We start from the raw sequence: 14,961 nt of genomic DNA, 5'->3' as shown, positions 1-14,961 counted from the left end.
TGGTTGGATCTCCTTGCAGTCCAAGGGACTCTCAAGAGTCTTCTCCAACACCACAGTTCAAAAGCATCAATTCTTCGGCACTCAGCCTTCTTCACAGTCCAACTCTCACATCCATACATGACCACAGGAAAAACCATAGCCTTGACTAGACAGACCTTAGTTGGCAAAGTAATGTCTCTGCTTTTGAATATACTATCTAGGTTGGTCATAACTTTTCTTCCAAGGAGTAAGCGTCTTTTAATTTCATGGCTGAAATCATCTGCAGTGATTTTGGAGCCCAAAAAAATAAAGCCTGACACTGTTTCCACTGTTTCCCCATCTATTTCCCATGAAGTGATGGGACCAGATGCCATGATCTTAGTTTTCTGATTGTTGAGCTTTAGGCCAACTTTTTCACTCTCCACTTTCACTTTCATCAAGAGGCTTTTTAGTTCCTCTTCACTTTCTGCCATAAAGGTGGTGTCATCTGCATATCTGAGGTTATTGATATTTCTCCCAGCAATCTTGATTCCAGCTTGTGTTTCTTCCAGTCCGGCGTTTCTCATGATGTATATTTGCCCTCCCTTTAAATCCTCTGTGCTCCTATTCATCCTTTCCCCATTCTCCCCAGCCCCCTGGCAACCAATAATCTTTTTATCATCTCCATAGTTTTACCTTTTCCAGAATGTCATATGGTTGGAATCATACATATGCAGCCCTTTCAGATTAGCTTCTTTCTCTTAACAATATGCATTTAAGGTTCCTCCATGTCTTTTCATGACTTGATAGCTCATTTCTTTTTAGTGCTGAATAATATTTTGTTGTCTCAATGTACCATGGTTTACTTATCCATTCACCTGCTGAAGGTCATTTTGGTTGCTTCCACGATTCAGCAACTATGAATAAAGCTGCTATAAACATCTGTGTGCAGGCTTTTGTGTAGACATGAGTCTTCAACCCCTTTAGGTAAATACCAAGGAGTAGGACTGCCGAACCATATGTTAAGAGTATGTGTATAGACTTTTTTTAAGTCTTAGAGAAATTTTATTTTGGTGTGTCAATACGTTAACATTCATGATTCAGGTTAGAATCACTAACATTTCTACAGATGAGTCATAATAGTATTAGTAATTTTCACTCATTAAATAAATGTGTTTTGAGTGCATAGGGATTAAAGTTCAATCCACATAGTCATTTACAGATGTCTCATTTCCATGAAGTGCATCGTTCAGAACAGAAGATAATACCATACTGTATAGAATATGCATAGTCTTGTAAGAAACTGACAACCTGAAGTGACTATAGCATTTTGCACTTCCATCAAAAATGAAAATTCCTGTTGCTCAATATTTGGTGGTGTTAGTGTTCCAGATTTTGGCCATTCTAACAGTTGTATAGTGGTATATTGTTTTAATTTGCATTTCTACTTATTTGCCATTTGTATATCTTCTTTGGTGAGGTGTCTGTTAAGGTCTTTGACCTTTTTTTAATGAAGTCCAAATTACCCATTATTTCTTTAATGGATCGTGATTTTGATGTTGTATCTAAAAAGTCATCAACATACCCAAGACCATCTAGGTTTTTCCCATGTAATCTAAGAATTTTATATTTTTGTATTCTACACTGAGGTCTGTGATCCATTTTAAGTTAATTTTGTGAAGGGTGTAAGAGTTATATCTAATTTCATTTTTTTTTAAATGTAGATGTCCAGTTGTTCCAACATCACTTGTTAAAAAGACTGTCTTTGCTCCATTGTATTGTCTTTGCTCTTTTTGCCAAAGGTTGTTATTCAGTCACTAAGTCGTGTCCAACTCTTTGCGACCCCATGGACTGCAGCACACCAGGCTTCCTTGTCCTTCACTACCTCCTGGACTTTGCTCAAATTCATGTCCATTGAGTCAGTGATGCTATCTAACCATCTACTCTTTTGTGAAAGATTAGCTGATTATAAAGATGTGGGTCTATCTCTGGGCTCTCTATTTCATCTGTCTATTCTTTACATAATATCACAGCTTTTTAAAAAATTATTTATTTATTTTTGGCTGTGTGGGATCTTTGTTGCTAGGGGGGCTTCCCTCTAGTGGTACCAAGCAGGGGCTACTCTCTAGTCGTTGTGCACAGACCTCCCTTGCAGTGGCTTCTCTTGTTGAGGAGCATGGGCTTAGGGCCCAAGGGCTTCAGTAGCTGTGGCTCCCAGGTTGTAGATCACAGACTCTAGTTGTGGTGCACGAGTTTAGTTGCTCCACGGCATGTGAGATTGTCCCAGAACCAGGGATCGAACCCGTATCTCCTGTACTGGCAGGTGGCTGCTTTACCACTGAGCTACCAGGGAAGGTCAACACCACCCTTTCTTGATTATAATAGCTTGAAGTCATGTTGTGTCAGTCCTCCAACTCTGCCCTTCTCTAATACTGTACTGCTTATTCTCAGGTTTCTTGTTTCTTCAGGTAAGCTTTAGAATCACCTTGTCAATATCCACAAAATAACTTGCAGGAATTTTGGTTGAGATTACATGGAGTCTATACTTCAAACTGGGAAGACTTGACATACTGACACCACTGAATCTTCCCATCGACAACCATGGAATATTTCTCCACTTATTTATAGTTCTTCTTTGATTTCTTCCACTGAAGTGTCATAGTTTTCCTTAAATAGATCTTGTATTTTATTAAATTTATACTTAAGTATTTCATTTGTTGATGCTAATTTAAATGGCACTGTGTTTTATATTTCAAATTCCACTTGTTCTATATAGGTATATAGGAAAGCAGCTGACTTTTGTATACTAACCTTGTATCCTACAACCTTGCTATAATCACTTATTCACTTATTAACCCCACTTATTTTTTTTTAAGTCAATTCATTCTGATTTTCTACAAAGATGAACATGCCACCTGCTAAAAGTTTTATCACTGCTCTTTCCGCCACCTTTCCATGCTGCCAGAATGGTGCACATGAATGTCCTGGCTGACGCTCTCAAGAGTATCAACAATGCTGAAAAGAGAGGCAAACGCCAAGTCCCTATTAGGCCATGCTCCAAAGTCATCGCCAGGTTTCTAACTGTGATGATGAAGCATGGTTGCATTGGTGAGTTTGAAATCACTGATGATCACAGGGCTAGGGAAACTGTCATGAACCTCACAGGCAGGCTAAGTAAGTGTGGAGTGATCAGCCCAGATTTGATGTGCAACACAAAAATCTACAAAAATGGCAGAATAACCATTAAGTATGAGGTAGGTTTTCAGTACACATTCTTCATAAGGTTGAAGATGTTCCTCTCTAATTCTAGATAACCGAGAGTTTTTGTCATGAAGGGTATCGGGTACTGTCAAATAGTTTTTCTGCCTCTATTAATATGATCATGTTCTTTTTCAGTCTGTTGACATGACCCATTGCATTAACTGATTTTAAAATGCAGTACCACCTTGCATGCCTGGGATGAATTCCACTTGGATGTGGTGTATAACTCTTGTTATACATTGTTGGATTTCCATGCCTACATTTATGAGGGATGTTGGTTTGTAGTTTTCTTTATGGCAACTCACTCCAGTATTCTTGCCTGGAGAATCCCATGGACAGATGAGCCTGGCAGGCTATAGTTCGTGGGATCTCAAGAGAGGTACATTACTTAGCACTATCTTTCTTTCTTTCTTTCTTAATGTCTTTGTCTGATTTTGGTATTAGGGTAATGCTGGCCTTACAGAATGAGTGAGCTTCTACTACCTGAAACAGATTGTAAAGAATGGTATAATTTCTTCCTTGACTGTTTGGTAGAATCATCAGAGACCCCTCCCGGGCCTGGTGCTTTATGTTTTAGAAAGTTATTAATTATTGCATCAAAGAAGTTTAATAGATTAAGGCCTATTCAGATTTCCTATTTCTTCTGAGTTTTGGCAAGTTGTATTTCAAGTAATTAGCCCTTTTCATCTACATTATCAATTCTATTGTAGGCAAAGAGTTATTCACAATATCCCTTCATTATCTGTTTAGTGCCATAGGATTCTGTAGTGATCCTTTTTCATTTCTGATGTTAGTAAATTGTGTCCTCTCTCTTTTTCTCTTAGTTAAGTCTGCCTAGAGACTTACCAGTTTTTGTGAGCTTTTCAAAGAACTCTCTGGTTTCATTTACTTTTTCTATCAATTTCCTTGGTCAAGTCCATTGATTTCTTATTATTTTCTTCTGCTTGCTTTGGATGTAATTTGCTCTTCTTTTTCTAGTTTCTCAAGGTGGAAGCTTATATCATTGATTTAAATCTGTCTTCTTTTCTAATACATGTATTCAATGCTATAAATTTCCCACTAAGCACTGCTTTCGTTTCATTCCACAAGTTTTCATAATTTACATTGTCATTTTCATTAAGTTTAAAATATTTTAAAATTTCTCTTGAAACATCTGCTTTAACCCATGCTATTTAGAAATGTATTGTTTACTATCAAAAGATTTGGGGGTTTTCAGTTATCTCTCTGTTCTTAATTTCTAGTTTAATATCACTATGATCTGAGAGAAGACATTGTATAACTTCTGTGCTTTTTACATTTATTAAAGTATGTTTAATGGTCCAGAATGTGGTTTATCTTGCTGAATGTTCCAGCTTCAGAAGAATGTATACTCTATTGTTGCTGAATAAGTTGTCTATAGATACCAATTATATCCAGCTGATAAGTGGTATGCTAGGGCCTTACTGACTTTCTGCCTGTTAGATGCATCCACTTTCTACATGAGGGTATTGAAGCCCCCACTGTGATAGTGAATTCATTTACTTTGTAATTCTATTAGTTTTTGTCACACGCAGTCTGACACTCTGTCATTAGGTATGTATACATTAAGGATTATTATGTCTTCTTGGAGAACTGACCTCTTTTTCATTACATAATGCCTCTCTTTATCCCTGATAATCCTCCTTGAAGTCTGCTCTGTCTGAAATTATTATAGCTACTGTTGCTTTCATTTAATGTTAGCATGCTATATTTTCCTCCATCCATTTATTTTCTTTTAACATTTTTACTGAAATATAGTTGATGTATAACATGTTATAGGTGGGCAAGAATCCCTTAGAAGGAATGGAGTGGCCCTCATAGTCAACAAAAGAATCCGAAATGCAGTTCTTGGGGGTAATCTCAAAAGTTACAGGATGATCTCGGTTCATTTCTAAGGCAAATTGTTCAGCATTACAGTAATCCAAGTCTATGCCCCAACCACTAATGCTGAAGAAGATGAAGTTGAACAGTTTTATGAAGATCTAGAAGTCCTTCTAGAACTAACACCAAAAAATAGATGTCCTTTTCATCACAAGGACTGGAATGCAAAAATAGGAAGCCAAGAGATACCTAGAGTAACAGGCAAGTTTGGCCTTGGAATACAAAATGAAGTAGGACAAAGGCTAACAGAGCTTTGCCAAAAGAACACACTGGTCATAGCAAACATCTTCTTTCAATAACACAAGAAATGACTCTACATATGGCCATCACCAGATGGTCAATACCAAAATCAGATTGATTATATTCTTTGTAGCCAAAGAAGGAGAAGCTCTAAACAGTCAGCAAAACAAAATCTGGAGTTGATTGTGACTCAGATCATCAGCTCCTTACTGCAAAATTTGGGCTCAAATTGAAGAAAGCAGGGAAAACTACTAGGCAATTCAGGTATGACCTAAATCAAATCCCTTATGATTATACAGTGGAGGTGACAAATAGATTCAAGGGATTAGATCTGGTGGACAAGAGTGCCTGAGGAAGTATGGATGGAGGTTCGGAACATTGTTTATAGAAGGTGGTGACCAGAACTATCCCCAAGAAAAAGAAATGCAAGAAGGCAAAGTGATTGTCTGAAGAGGCCATACAAATAACTGGGAAAAGAGCAGCGAAAGGCAAAGGAGAAAGGGAAAGATATACCCAACTGAATGCAAAGTTCCAGAGAATAGTAAGGAGAAAAAAGAAAGCCTTCTTAAATGAACAATGAAAAGAAACAGAGGCAAACAACAGAAAGAGAAAGACTAGAGATCTCTTCAAGATGGAGATACCAAGGGACCATTTCATGCAAAGATGGGCACAATATAAGACAGAAACAGCAAGGAGCTAACAGAAGCAGAAGACATTAAGAAGAGGTGGCATGAATACACAGAAGAACTGTACAAAAAAAGGTCTTAATGACCTAGATAACCACAATGGTGTGGTCACTCACCTAGAGCCAGACATCCTGGAGTGTGAAGTCAAGTGGACCTTAGGAAGCATCACTACAGATAAAGCGAGTGGAGGTGATGGAATTCTAGCTGAGTTACTTCAAATCCTCAAAGATGATGCTTTAGCAGCACTTTAACAGTGCTTCACTCAATACGCTGGTAAATCTGGAAAACTCAGCAGGGGCCACAGGACTGGAAAAGGTCAGTTTCCATTCCAATCCCAAAGAGAAGAGCAATGCCAAAGAATGTTCAAATTATCGTACAATTGCACTCATTTCACATGCTAGCAAGATTATGCTCAAAATCCTTCAAGCTAGGCCTCATCAGCACGTGAACCAAGAACTTCAAGACAGAGGGCAGGAGAAGTGGGTGACAGAGGATGAGATGGTTGGATGGCATCACTGACTCAATGGACATGAGTTTGAGCAAACTCAAGGAGATAGTAAAGGGACAGTGAAGCCTGGTGAGCTGTAGCCCACGGTGTTACAAAGAGTTGGACACAACTTAGCAATGAACAACAACAAATACAACACAGTATTTCACAATTTTTAAATGTTATATTCCATTTATAGTTATAAAATATTGGCTATATTTTGTGTGTTGTTCAATATATCCTTGCAGATTATTTTATATAATATTTTATGTAATATGTATTATAGTTTGTATCTCTTAATCCCCTGTTCCTATACTGGCCTTTCCTTTTTCCCTTTCCCCTCTGCTAATCACCCAGATTTGTACCCTAAATCTGTGAGTCTATTTCTTTTTTGTTACATCCACTAGTTTGTTGTATTTTTTAGACTCCACAAATAAGTAATATACAGCATTTGTCTTTTGCTAACTTCACTTAGCATATTTTCTAAATCATCCATGTTGTTCCGAGTGGAAAATTTTCATTCTTTTTTATGGCTAATAGTCCATTGCATATATAAACCACATTTTATTTATCCATTCATTTGTTGATGGACATGTGAGTTGCTCCCATATTTTGGCAATGGTGAATAATGCTGCTATGAACATTGGGGTGCATGTATCTTTTCAAAATAGTGGGTTTTTTCAGACATATACCCAGGAGTGGAATTGCTGGATTATATGTTTGTTCTATTTTTAGTTTTTTGAGAAACCACACTATTTTCCACAGTAACTGTACCAGTTTACATTCCCACCAACAGCAGATGAAGATTCCCTTTTCTCTGCATTCTTGCCAATATTTGTTATTCATGTTCTTTTTGAAGACAGCCATTCTGACAGGTATGAAGTAACATCTCCTTATGGTTTTGATGGATTAGCAATGTTGAACATCTTTTCATGTGCCTTCTGGCCATCTGCATGTCCTCTTTGGAGAAATGTCTATTCAGGTCTTCTGCACATTTTTTAATCAGGTTGTTTTGGATTTTTTTTATGTTGAATTGTATGAGCTGTTTATATATTTTGGATATTAACCCTTTATGGGTCATATCATTTGCCAATATTTTCTCCCATTCAGTGGGCTATCTTTTCATACTGTCAATGGTTTCCCTTACTGTGCAAAATCTTTTGAGTTTAATTATGTTCTATTTATTTTTGCTTTTATTTCCTTTGCTTTAGGAGACTGATCCCCCAAAATATTGCTGCAACAAGCAAAGCATCTTTCCTACATCCATATAAGAGCCAAAGGAATCCATACATAGTCTTAAAAAATTTGAGGAGAAACTGGAATCATAATTGGCACTTATATTGAGGATTACAGACCTTTGATAACATATATCCCATTTATAAGATGCTGTATCATTAAGAGTAACCATACCTTTTAAATGCATATTTGAAAATCCAGACCTATTTAACTTTCTATTCAGAAATCTTAGGCCTTAAAAAATGTTTATCTTCTCATTCATTTAATGAATACCTTGGATTTTCTTCTCTTATAGAAACATTAAGTTATATTGACATTAAGATATATATGTTATATATATTAAGTATAGCAAAAGTTAGTTTTTTAATGGGACACTTTACCAAACCTGCTATCTTGCCCTAAAACAAAAGACCCAGGAACTGCACAATAATCCCAGATTCAGCTCTTGTCTTTTACTTTCTTTTCACATACTTTCTTTCTTGGTTCACATTCCTTTGTGGGACAGACATCACGTTGGATGTATCTTTGTATAGCACACTGCCTTGTGTCCATTAGATGATTAAATTATAAATTCTACTATTAAAAAATATTTTCACTGGTTTTCTTGATCAAACATTGAAGAACTGTTGTCAAATAAGTACATTTCAGAGAAGCAAAAGAGAACATTTAGAGCACTTTTAACTTTCATTTTTACCATAACTCATAATAAAAAATACACTATATACCATAACAATTATATACCTATGAACATATACATTTATCTATTTAAGTCAAAAGTTATAAGCAAAAACATAACTACCCTCAACACATCTGAAGCTCTTGGTTATTTCCTATTTTGTTTTTTAAAAGGCTGCTAATAACCACTAGAACATGTTCTAATGATTTATGATCCATTCTTTAAAAATAATGATTCAGAGAACTATCTTCTAGAAACAAATATGGAAGCAAATAATAAATAAACTGGAAAAAAGTTTTAAAATAACGGTTACTTACCTGGTTGATGCAAAAACAACATTGAATGGCATCTGCTGATAAAATGGAAGGAAAGGCCTGGGGAAGAAAGGAAAACACAAACGTGGGACTTCTGCACTATGTGTTTGCTAAGTTTCCTGCCACTGCCAATATTTGTCCCTTAAAATCAGTGAGTTTGAATACTTTGTGTATCAGCAATTCTCAAACTTTGGCACACACAAAATCACTGGGGAGTGGGAAGCTGCTGCTGCTGCTGCTAAGTTGCTTCAGTCGTGTCCGACTCTGTGCGACCCCAGAGACGGCACCCACCAGGCTCCCCCGTCCCTGGGATTCTCCAGGCAAGAACGCTGGAGTGGGTGGGAGTGGGAAGATTCTTGTTTAAAATTCAAATCCACAGGTCTAGCCCAGCAGACTCAGTGGATTCAAGGTAGAGCCAATTAATCTGCATTTGTAATAAACATCCCCATGTGTTTGCTGCAGATGGGAAACAAGCCACACCTGAGAAACAGTGCCCTGTACTTAGGCTTCAGCTGGTCATTAGTTCCCAGCAACTTCTCAAGTTCCCTGAGATGTTCTGAAATTTCCAGTGATTTACTTTAGGCCGCCCCCCAACCCCTGCCCCGAAAGTCTAGGAACTGAGTATACTATGTAAAGAATTTCATTCCTCTGAAAAACTCAGCATCATAAAACATCCATAAGGAGGTTGTTCATAAATAATGTGCATTACAAATTTACTTTCTCTAATGAACTTATGTAGGTATGACATCAAGTTATACATCCGAGTTAGCTATTTTGCTAACTCAGATAGGACATAGAGGGAAATCCGCATCTTATTTTTTTTTAATCTGAGTGTATGATTATCACGTGTGTATTCATCACGAATGAAACAAGGTGAATCTTTTGACCATGTTGGTTTTGGTAACATTCACACAAAGACAGCAAATGTCACCTATCTGCCCTCTTTTAACACTTTTCCCTGCACTATCGCTGTCATGTGTCTTTCCTCTATCTCACCTCATTTGATGACTTCATTTTGTTCTCAAAGATACATTCTTATTTGCAATTAGTATCTCTAAGGTCAGGCAGACTTAGTTGGAATCGCAGCTCTACACTTGCTAATTCATAATAGAGTAACCTTGAGCAATTTACTTCTCCTCTTTTGGCCTCAGCTTCCTAACTGGTAAAATGGGGATAATATATCCTATCCTATATTTATGTTCTGAAAATTGATGTTATATACGTAAAGCACTTATAAAGTGATACCTGGCGTATTGCATGACTTAAATATGAGAGCTGCTATCATTATTACAAAGAGGTCTCTAATAATATTAGGGCTCATATTCATCAGTAATTATTTCCTACCTTTCAAAATATTTATAGCGATTCTTTCCAGTAACATCAGGATCTTCATAAACTTCTTTAGGCATCTGAAAAGAAGCATCAATTCTAAAACGAAGCAGGAAAACATTATTCAAGTCGAACATATTATTTCCAAATATAATTTTTATTTCATATTTATTCTCAGTTGCTAAACCGTGTCTGACTCTTTGGATCCCATGGACTATAGCCCACCAGGTTTCTCTGTCCATGGAGTTTTCCAGGCAAGAATACTGAAGTGGTTGCCACTTTCTACTCCAGGGAATTTTCCCACCCCAGGGATCGAACCCATGTCTCTTGCATCTCCTGCACTGACAGACAGATTCTTTACCACTGGCACCACTGGGAAGCCCCTATTTCATATTTATATGTCTATAAAGTAGGAGATACACCTGAGACTGAGAGCAAAGTCTTCTATAACATGTGTCTTACTGTCCTACACCTCAATAATTACTTTTCCTGAGCCAGGAAACCAGAAGCCAACAAGAGGAACTGAAAGCTAATAAATGAGTAAATTTATTAAATTCCACATACAAAAATGTTCATTTTTAGTTAACAGTGCATGAGAATTACAAAATTTAAAAAAAAAAAACCAAAATTTTATGTCTAGGCTGTAAGGTAGCATTGTAAAAGAAATTTACTATGTATGAACTTGTAAATATTCTTTAAACAAATAAGGAATTTGACAGACCTATCGCTGAAGGTACTTTGGTTGCAGGTCTCCAAAAAGTCTACTTGGATACTAGCAGAAAAGTACACTTGCAATTTCCAAGACGGATCAAAGAAATTGGATGGATCAAAATGCAGTCACCTCTACCTTTGGTGGTAAGTTATCATGTAATATATGCTATAACCTTTGGAGAACACCTATTAGGTTGGTGCAAAAGTAACTGCGGTTTTGCACTGTTGAACTTTGCCATTTGATACTGGAATGTGGTTATGTTATACATCATTTTAATGCTCATTTCTTGCTTTATATTTTCTTTGGCTAATGACTTATCACTTGCTGTTTATTTTATATTTATTTTAGACTACGGAAATGATGTTAAATAAAAAGCAAGTTCAAGCAATTTTCTTATTCAAGTTCAAAATGGGTCATAAAGTAGAGCAGGAAACTAGCAACATCAACAATGCATTTGGCCCAGAAACTGCTAACAAACATATAGTGCAGTGGTGATTAAAGAAATTTTGCAAAGGAGGCAAGAGCCTTGAAGATGAGGAGCACAGTGGCTGGTCATCCGCAGTTGACAATGACCAACTCAGAGCTATCATCGAAACTGATCCTCATACAACTACATAAGAAGCTGCCTAAGAACTCAACGTCAACCTTTATATGGTCATTTGGCATTTGAAGCAAATTGGAAACGTGAAAAAGCTTGATAATGGTGCCTCATGCTGCTGCTGCTAAGTTGCTTCAGTCGTGTCTCACTCTGTGTGACCCCCATAGACGGCAGCCCACAAGGCTCCACCGTCCTTGGGATTCTCTAGGCAAGAACACTGGAGTGGGTTGCCATTGCCTTCTCCAATGCAGGAAAGTGAAAAGTGAAAGTGAAGTCGCTCAGTCATGCCTCATGAACTGACTGCAAATCAAAAAAACCATCATTTTGAAATGTCATCTCTTATTCTACGTGACACTGAACCACTTCTCGATTGGATTATGATGCGTGACAAAAAGTGGATTTTATAAAACAACTGGCAACAACTAGCTCAGTGGTTGGATGGAGAAGAAGCTCCAAAAACACTTCCCAAAACCAAACGTGCGCCAAAAAAAGGTCGTGGTCATTGTTTTGGTGGTCTGCTGTCTGTCTGATCCACTACATTTTTCTGAGTCCCAGCAAAACCATTACATCTGAGAAGTATGCTCAGCAAATAATGAAATGCACCAAAAACTGCAACACCTGCAGCCACTATTGGTCAAGAGAATGGACCCAGTTCTTCTCCACAGTGCCTGACTGCAAGTTTCACAACCAGCAATCCAAAACTTGAACAAATTGGGCTAAAAAGTTTTACCTCATTTGCCATATTTACCTGACCTCTCTCCAACCAACCACCACTTCTTCAAGCATCTCAACAACTTTTTGCCAGGAAAACACTTCCAAAACCAGCAGAAGGCAGAAAATGCTTTCCAAGAGTTCATCAAATCCTGAAACATGTATTTTTACACTACAGGAACAAACCAACTTATTTCTCATTGGCACAAATGTGTTGACTGTAATGGTTCCTATTGTGATTAATAAAGATGTGTTTGAGCCTTGTTATAATCATTTAAAATTCACAGTCTGAAATCACAATTACTTTTGTACCAACCTATTACTAACCAATAAACCTATAACTGTTGCTCCCGAATCCAGATTGTTTTGGTCAAAGGGGTTAAGAAAGAGAACTTGAGCTCAACTGGTCTAGGTATAACATCCCAATTGTACATTTTAAAATAATACAGAATGAATAAACAAAACTTTTTAAGAAGAAAAATGCATCCATCAAACACATGAATAGCAGCTGGAGCCACCTGACACTTACGCGGCAAGTTGCTGGAGGGCCTCTCTGTGCCGTTGCTCATGTCGCTTCCAGTCCCGACTGATGAATGATGGAACAGGATCTGCCTTGCTCCAATAAACAGAATATCTTGGATAATGGAACATGCTGCTGAACATGGTTCTAAACCTGGGAACCCTTCTCTAATGTTAAGACAGGAGGGCAGAGGGAAAAAGGACAAAATTACACCAGATTTTCTAAAGTATTTTACTACTGCAAACTTTTGAAAGGTACAAAACCGTCTATATGGCATAGGCTATTGGTATATGTATAGACTATCTCTAGAAGGATACTGAAGAAACTGATGACAAGGGGTGATTATGTGAAGAGGGCTAAGGGTAGCATTTATTTTATACTATATATGCTTTTGCACTACTGGAATTTTTTCAACACAGACATCTATTACTTTTCTCATTGAAATAATTTAGGTTATCGTCTGAGTCCTTTATTCACTATTAGTTAGTTAATCCTCACATTAGGCCACAAGTATTAAAACATCTTGTCCCCTGGTAACCATGGCAAAGAAATTTCTGAAGAATATAAAATCCAGTGGAGATTTGGTGATTAGAAAATTTGATCAGCACAGTTAGCCAAACTAGATGGTTCAGGTTCATTAGGCTGCCTTAGCAGATGAGTAAGACCTACCAGTTTGCTTCGAACCACGGTGGCCTGCGTATTTGCCTGGTTGTGGTCTTTCTCGCTTGATACAATAAACAACGGGTCTGTGAAATAAACAATAAAGCAGTATAAGGAAGACCACAAATCTAGCACATATCTACTCCCAGGTAGAAAAAAACAGTAAAGAAATGTAATTTCTTAATTGGAAAACAAATTAGAAAATTCAGATACCATCTAATTCTGCAGCAGCTCATAGCTCTATTACTCACCATCAGTGAGAGTCTGTGAGATGCATGTGTTCTCTGTACGCTCCAATGTCAGTGAATAGAATCGGAATGCAAAAAGAAGGCTGAACATGTTTTCAAGCACCATAACCTCAACAGGCTCTCCTCTCTTATGAACAAACCACCTTCTGGGTCTGGGTAGCTCTGGAAATACTCTAAGAGGAAGGACCATGTATACACAGACACTACACCCGTTTCCAGGGTAAAGAAACAATAACTTTGGGCACTGCCTCCCATCTTCAGTTCACAGGGAAGATACAAGCTTAACAGTGTATCACCCAGAGCTGGTAGACAGGGTAAGAAAACGTCATTCTCTAGTAAGACATAAATAAGATCAGCTATTTTTAGAATTCACCCCTTAAAATGGAACTAAGTTATTTCCTCCAAGTTTAAATAAGATTGCCCTGTTGCTGTAAGTATGTATTTGTTAGGTATACCTTTAAAGTGACAATGAATATTCATGATTGATTTTACTATCACTTAAAAATCAAACAATTTGACATTAAAATCACAAGCAATCTTCAGATATAGACTTGATTTCTCAAGTAGATATGTCTAGACAAATAAATACCTTGAACTAGTCTAGACATCTTGGTAACGTATATTTCTCTGCAGAAATCATTAAATGGTTATTGTGATTTAGAATTAAGTCTCTTGAATTTAGATGATTTGTCAATTTCCGGAACTTAGTTACTTCCTCAGTTACCCAATTTCAGGCGAACAGCACAACCATTGAGGACTTCCCTGGTGGTCCAGTGGCTGAAAATCCACCTTCCAACACAGGGGGCATGGGTTCAATCCCTGGTCTGGGAACTAAGATCCCACATGCTGTGGGACAACTGAGCGCATGCACCACAACCAGAGAAGCCCACGAGCTGCGACCACTGAGCCTGCATCCTGCACACACTGCGCCCACATGTTCTAGAGCCTGTGCTTCGCAGCGAGAGAAACCCGTGCACCAGTGAAGACCCAGCTGGCCAACACAAACAATCACAACCACTGGTCCAGTGATACCTTCTGAATCACTTAAAACAAGAGACAAGAGAATGTAGAAATTTCACTTTGTCTTATACGATTTCCAACATATTAGCGATGTTGAAGATATATTCTTCTGTCTAAATAGGTGCATTCATTCTCCAAATTCAGTAGCCTATAATTTGAGGGCATAAAATTTGGCCTCTTCATTCCTAATCAGCCCAATTTCCATCACTTCTCAACTTGATATCACTGAGTCAATGGCTGCAATTGTGCTGGTCATCTGAAATTAATTTAACCCACATTTCCCCTAAGTCTGGATAATGAACCATTCTCCTCTTATTATTTCCATAAGGAATGTGCAAATGATATCTATAGAAACATTTTTCGATCTACAGACAACACCACAATACTGTGTGATTTGTGACTATAC

The 14,961-nt window shown here is 37.5% G+C and overlaps 1 protein-coding gene across 1 annotated transcript in view; it reads right to left on the bottom strand.

The window, feature by feature from the left end:
• The window catches only part of CFAP91 (cilia and flagella associated protein 91), a 90,616-nt gene that overhangs the window by 66,156 nt on the left and 9,499 nt on the right, over positions 1-14,961 (bottom strand). The window contains exons 2-5 of the mRNA XM_068968468.1: positions 13,297-13,373; positions 12,637-12,794; positions 10,102-10,185; positions 8,761-8,817 (exon numbers count right to left, since the gene is read on the bottom strand). Coding sequence (XP_068824569.1) covers positions 8,761-8,817; positions 10,102-10,185; positions 12,637-12,794; positions 13,297-13,373 — 376 coding nt within the window. The remainder of the gene's footprint in view (positions 1-8,760; positions 8,818-10,101; positions 10,186-12,636; positions 12,795-13,296; positions 13,374-14,961) is intronic.

Source organism: Capricornis sumatraensis, chromosome 1, assembly GCF_032405125.1.
Source record: "Capricornis sumatraensis isolate serow.1 chromosome 1, serow.2, whole genome shotgun sequence".
NCBI lineage: Eukaryota > Metazoa > Chordata > Mammalia > Artiodactyla > Bovidae > Capricornis > Capricornis sumatraensis.
The sequence above is the reverse complement of the archived record's forward strand: the minus strand, read 5'-3'. Positions and strand labels throughout refer to the sequence as shown.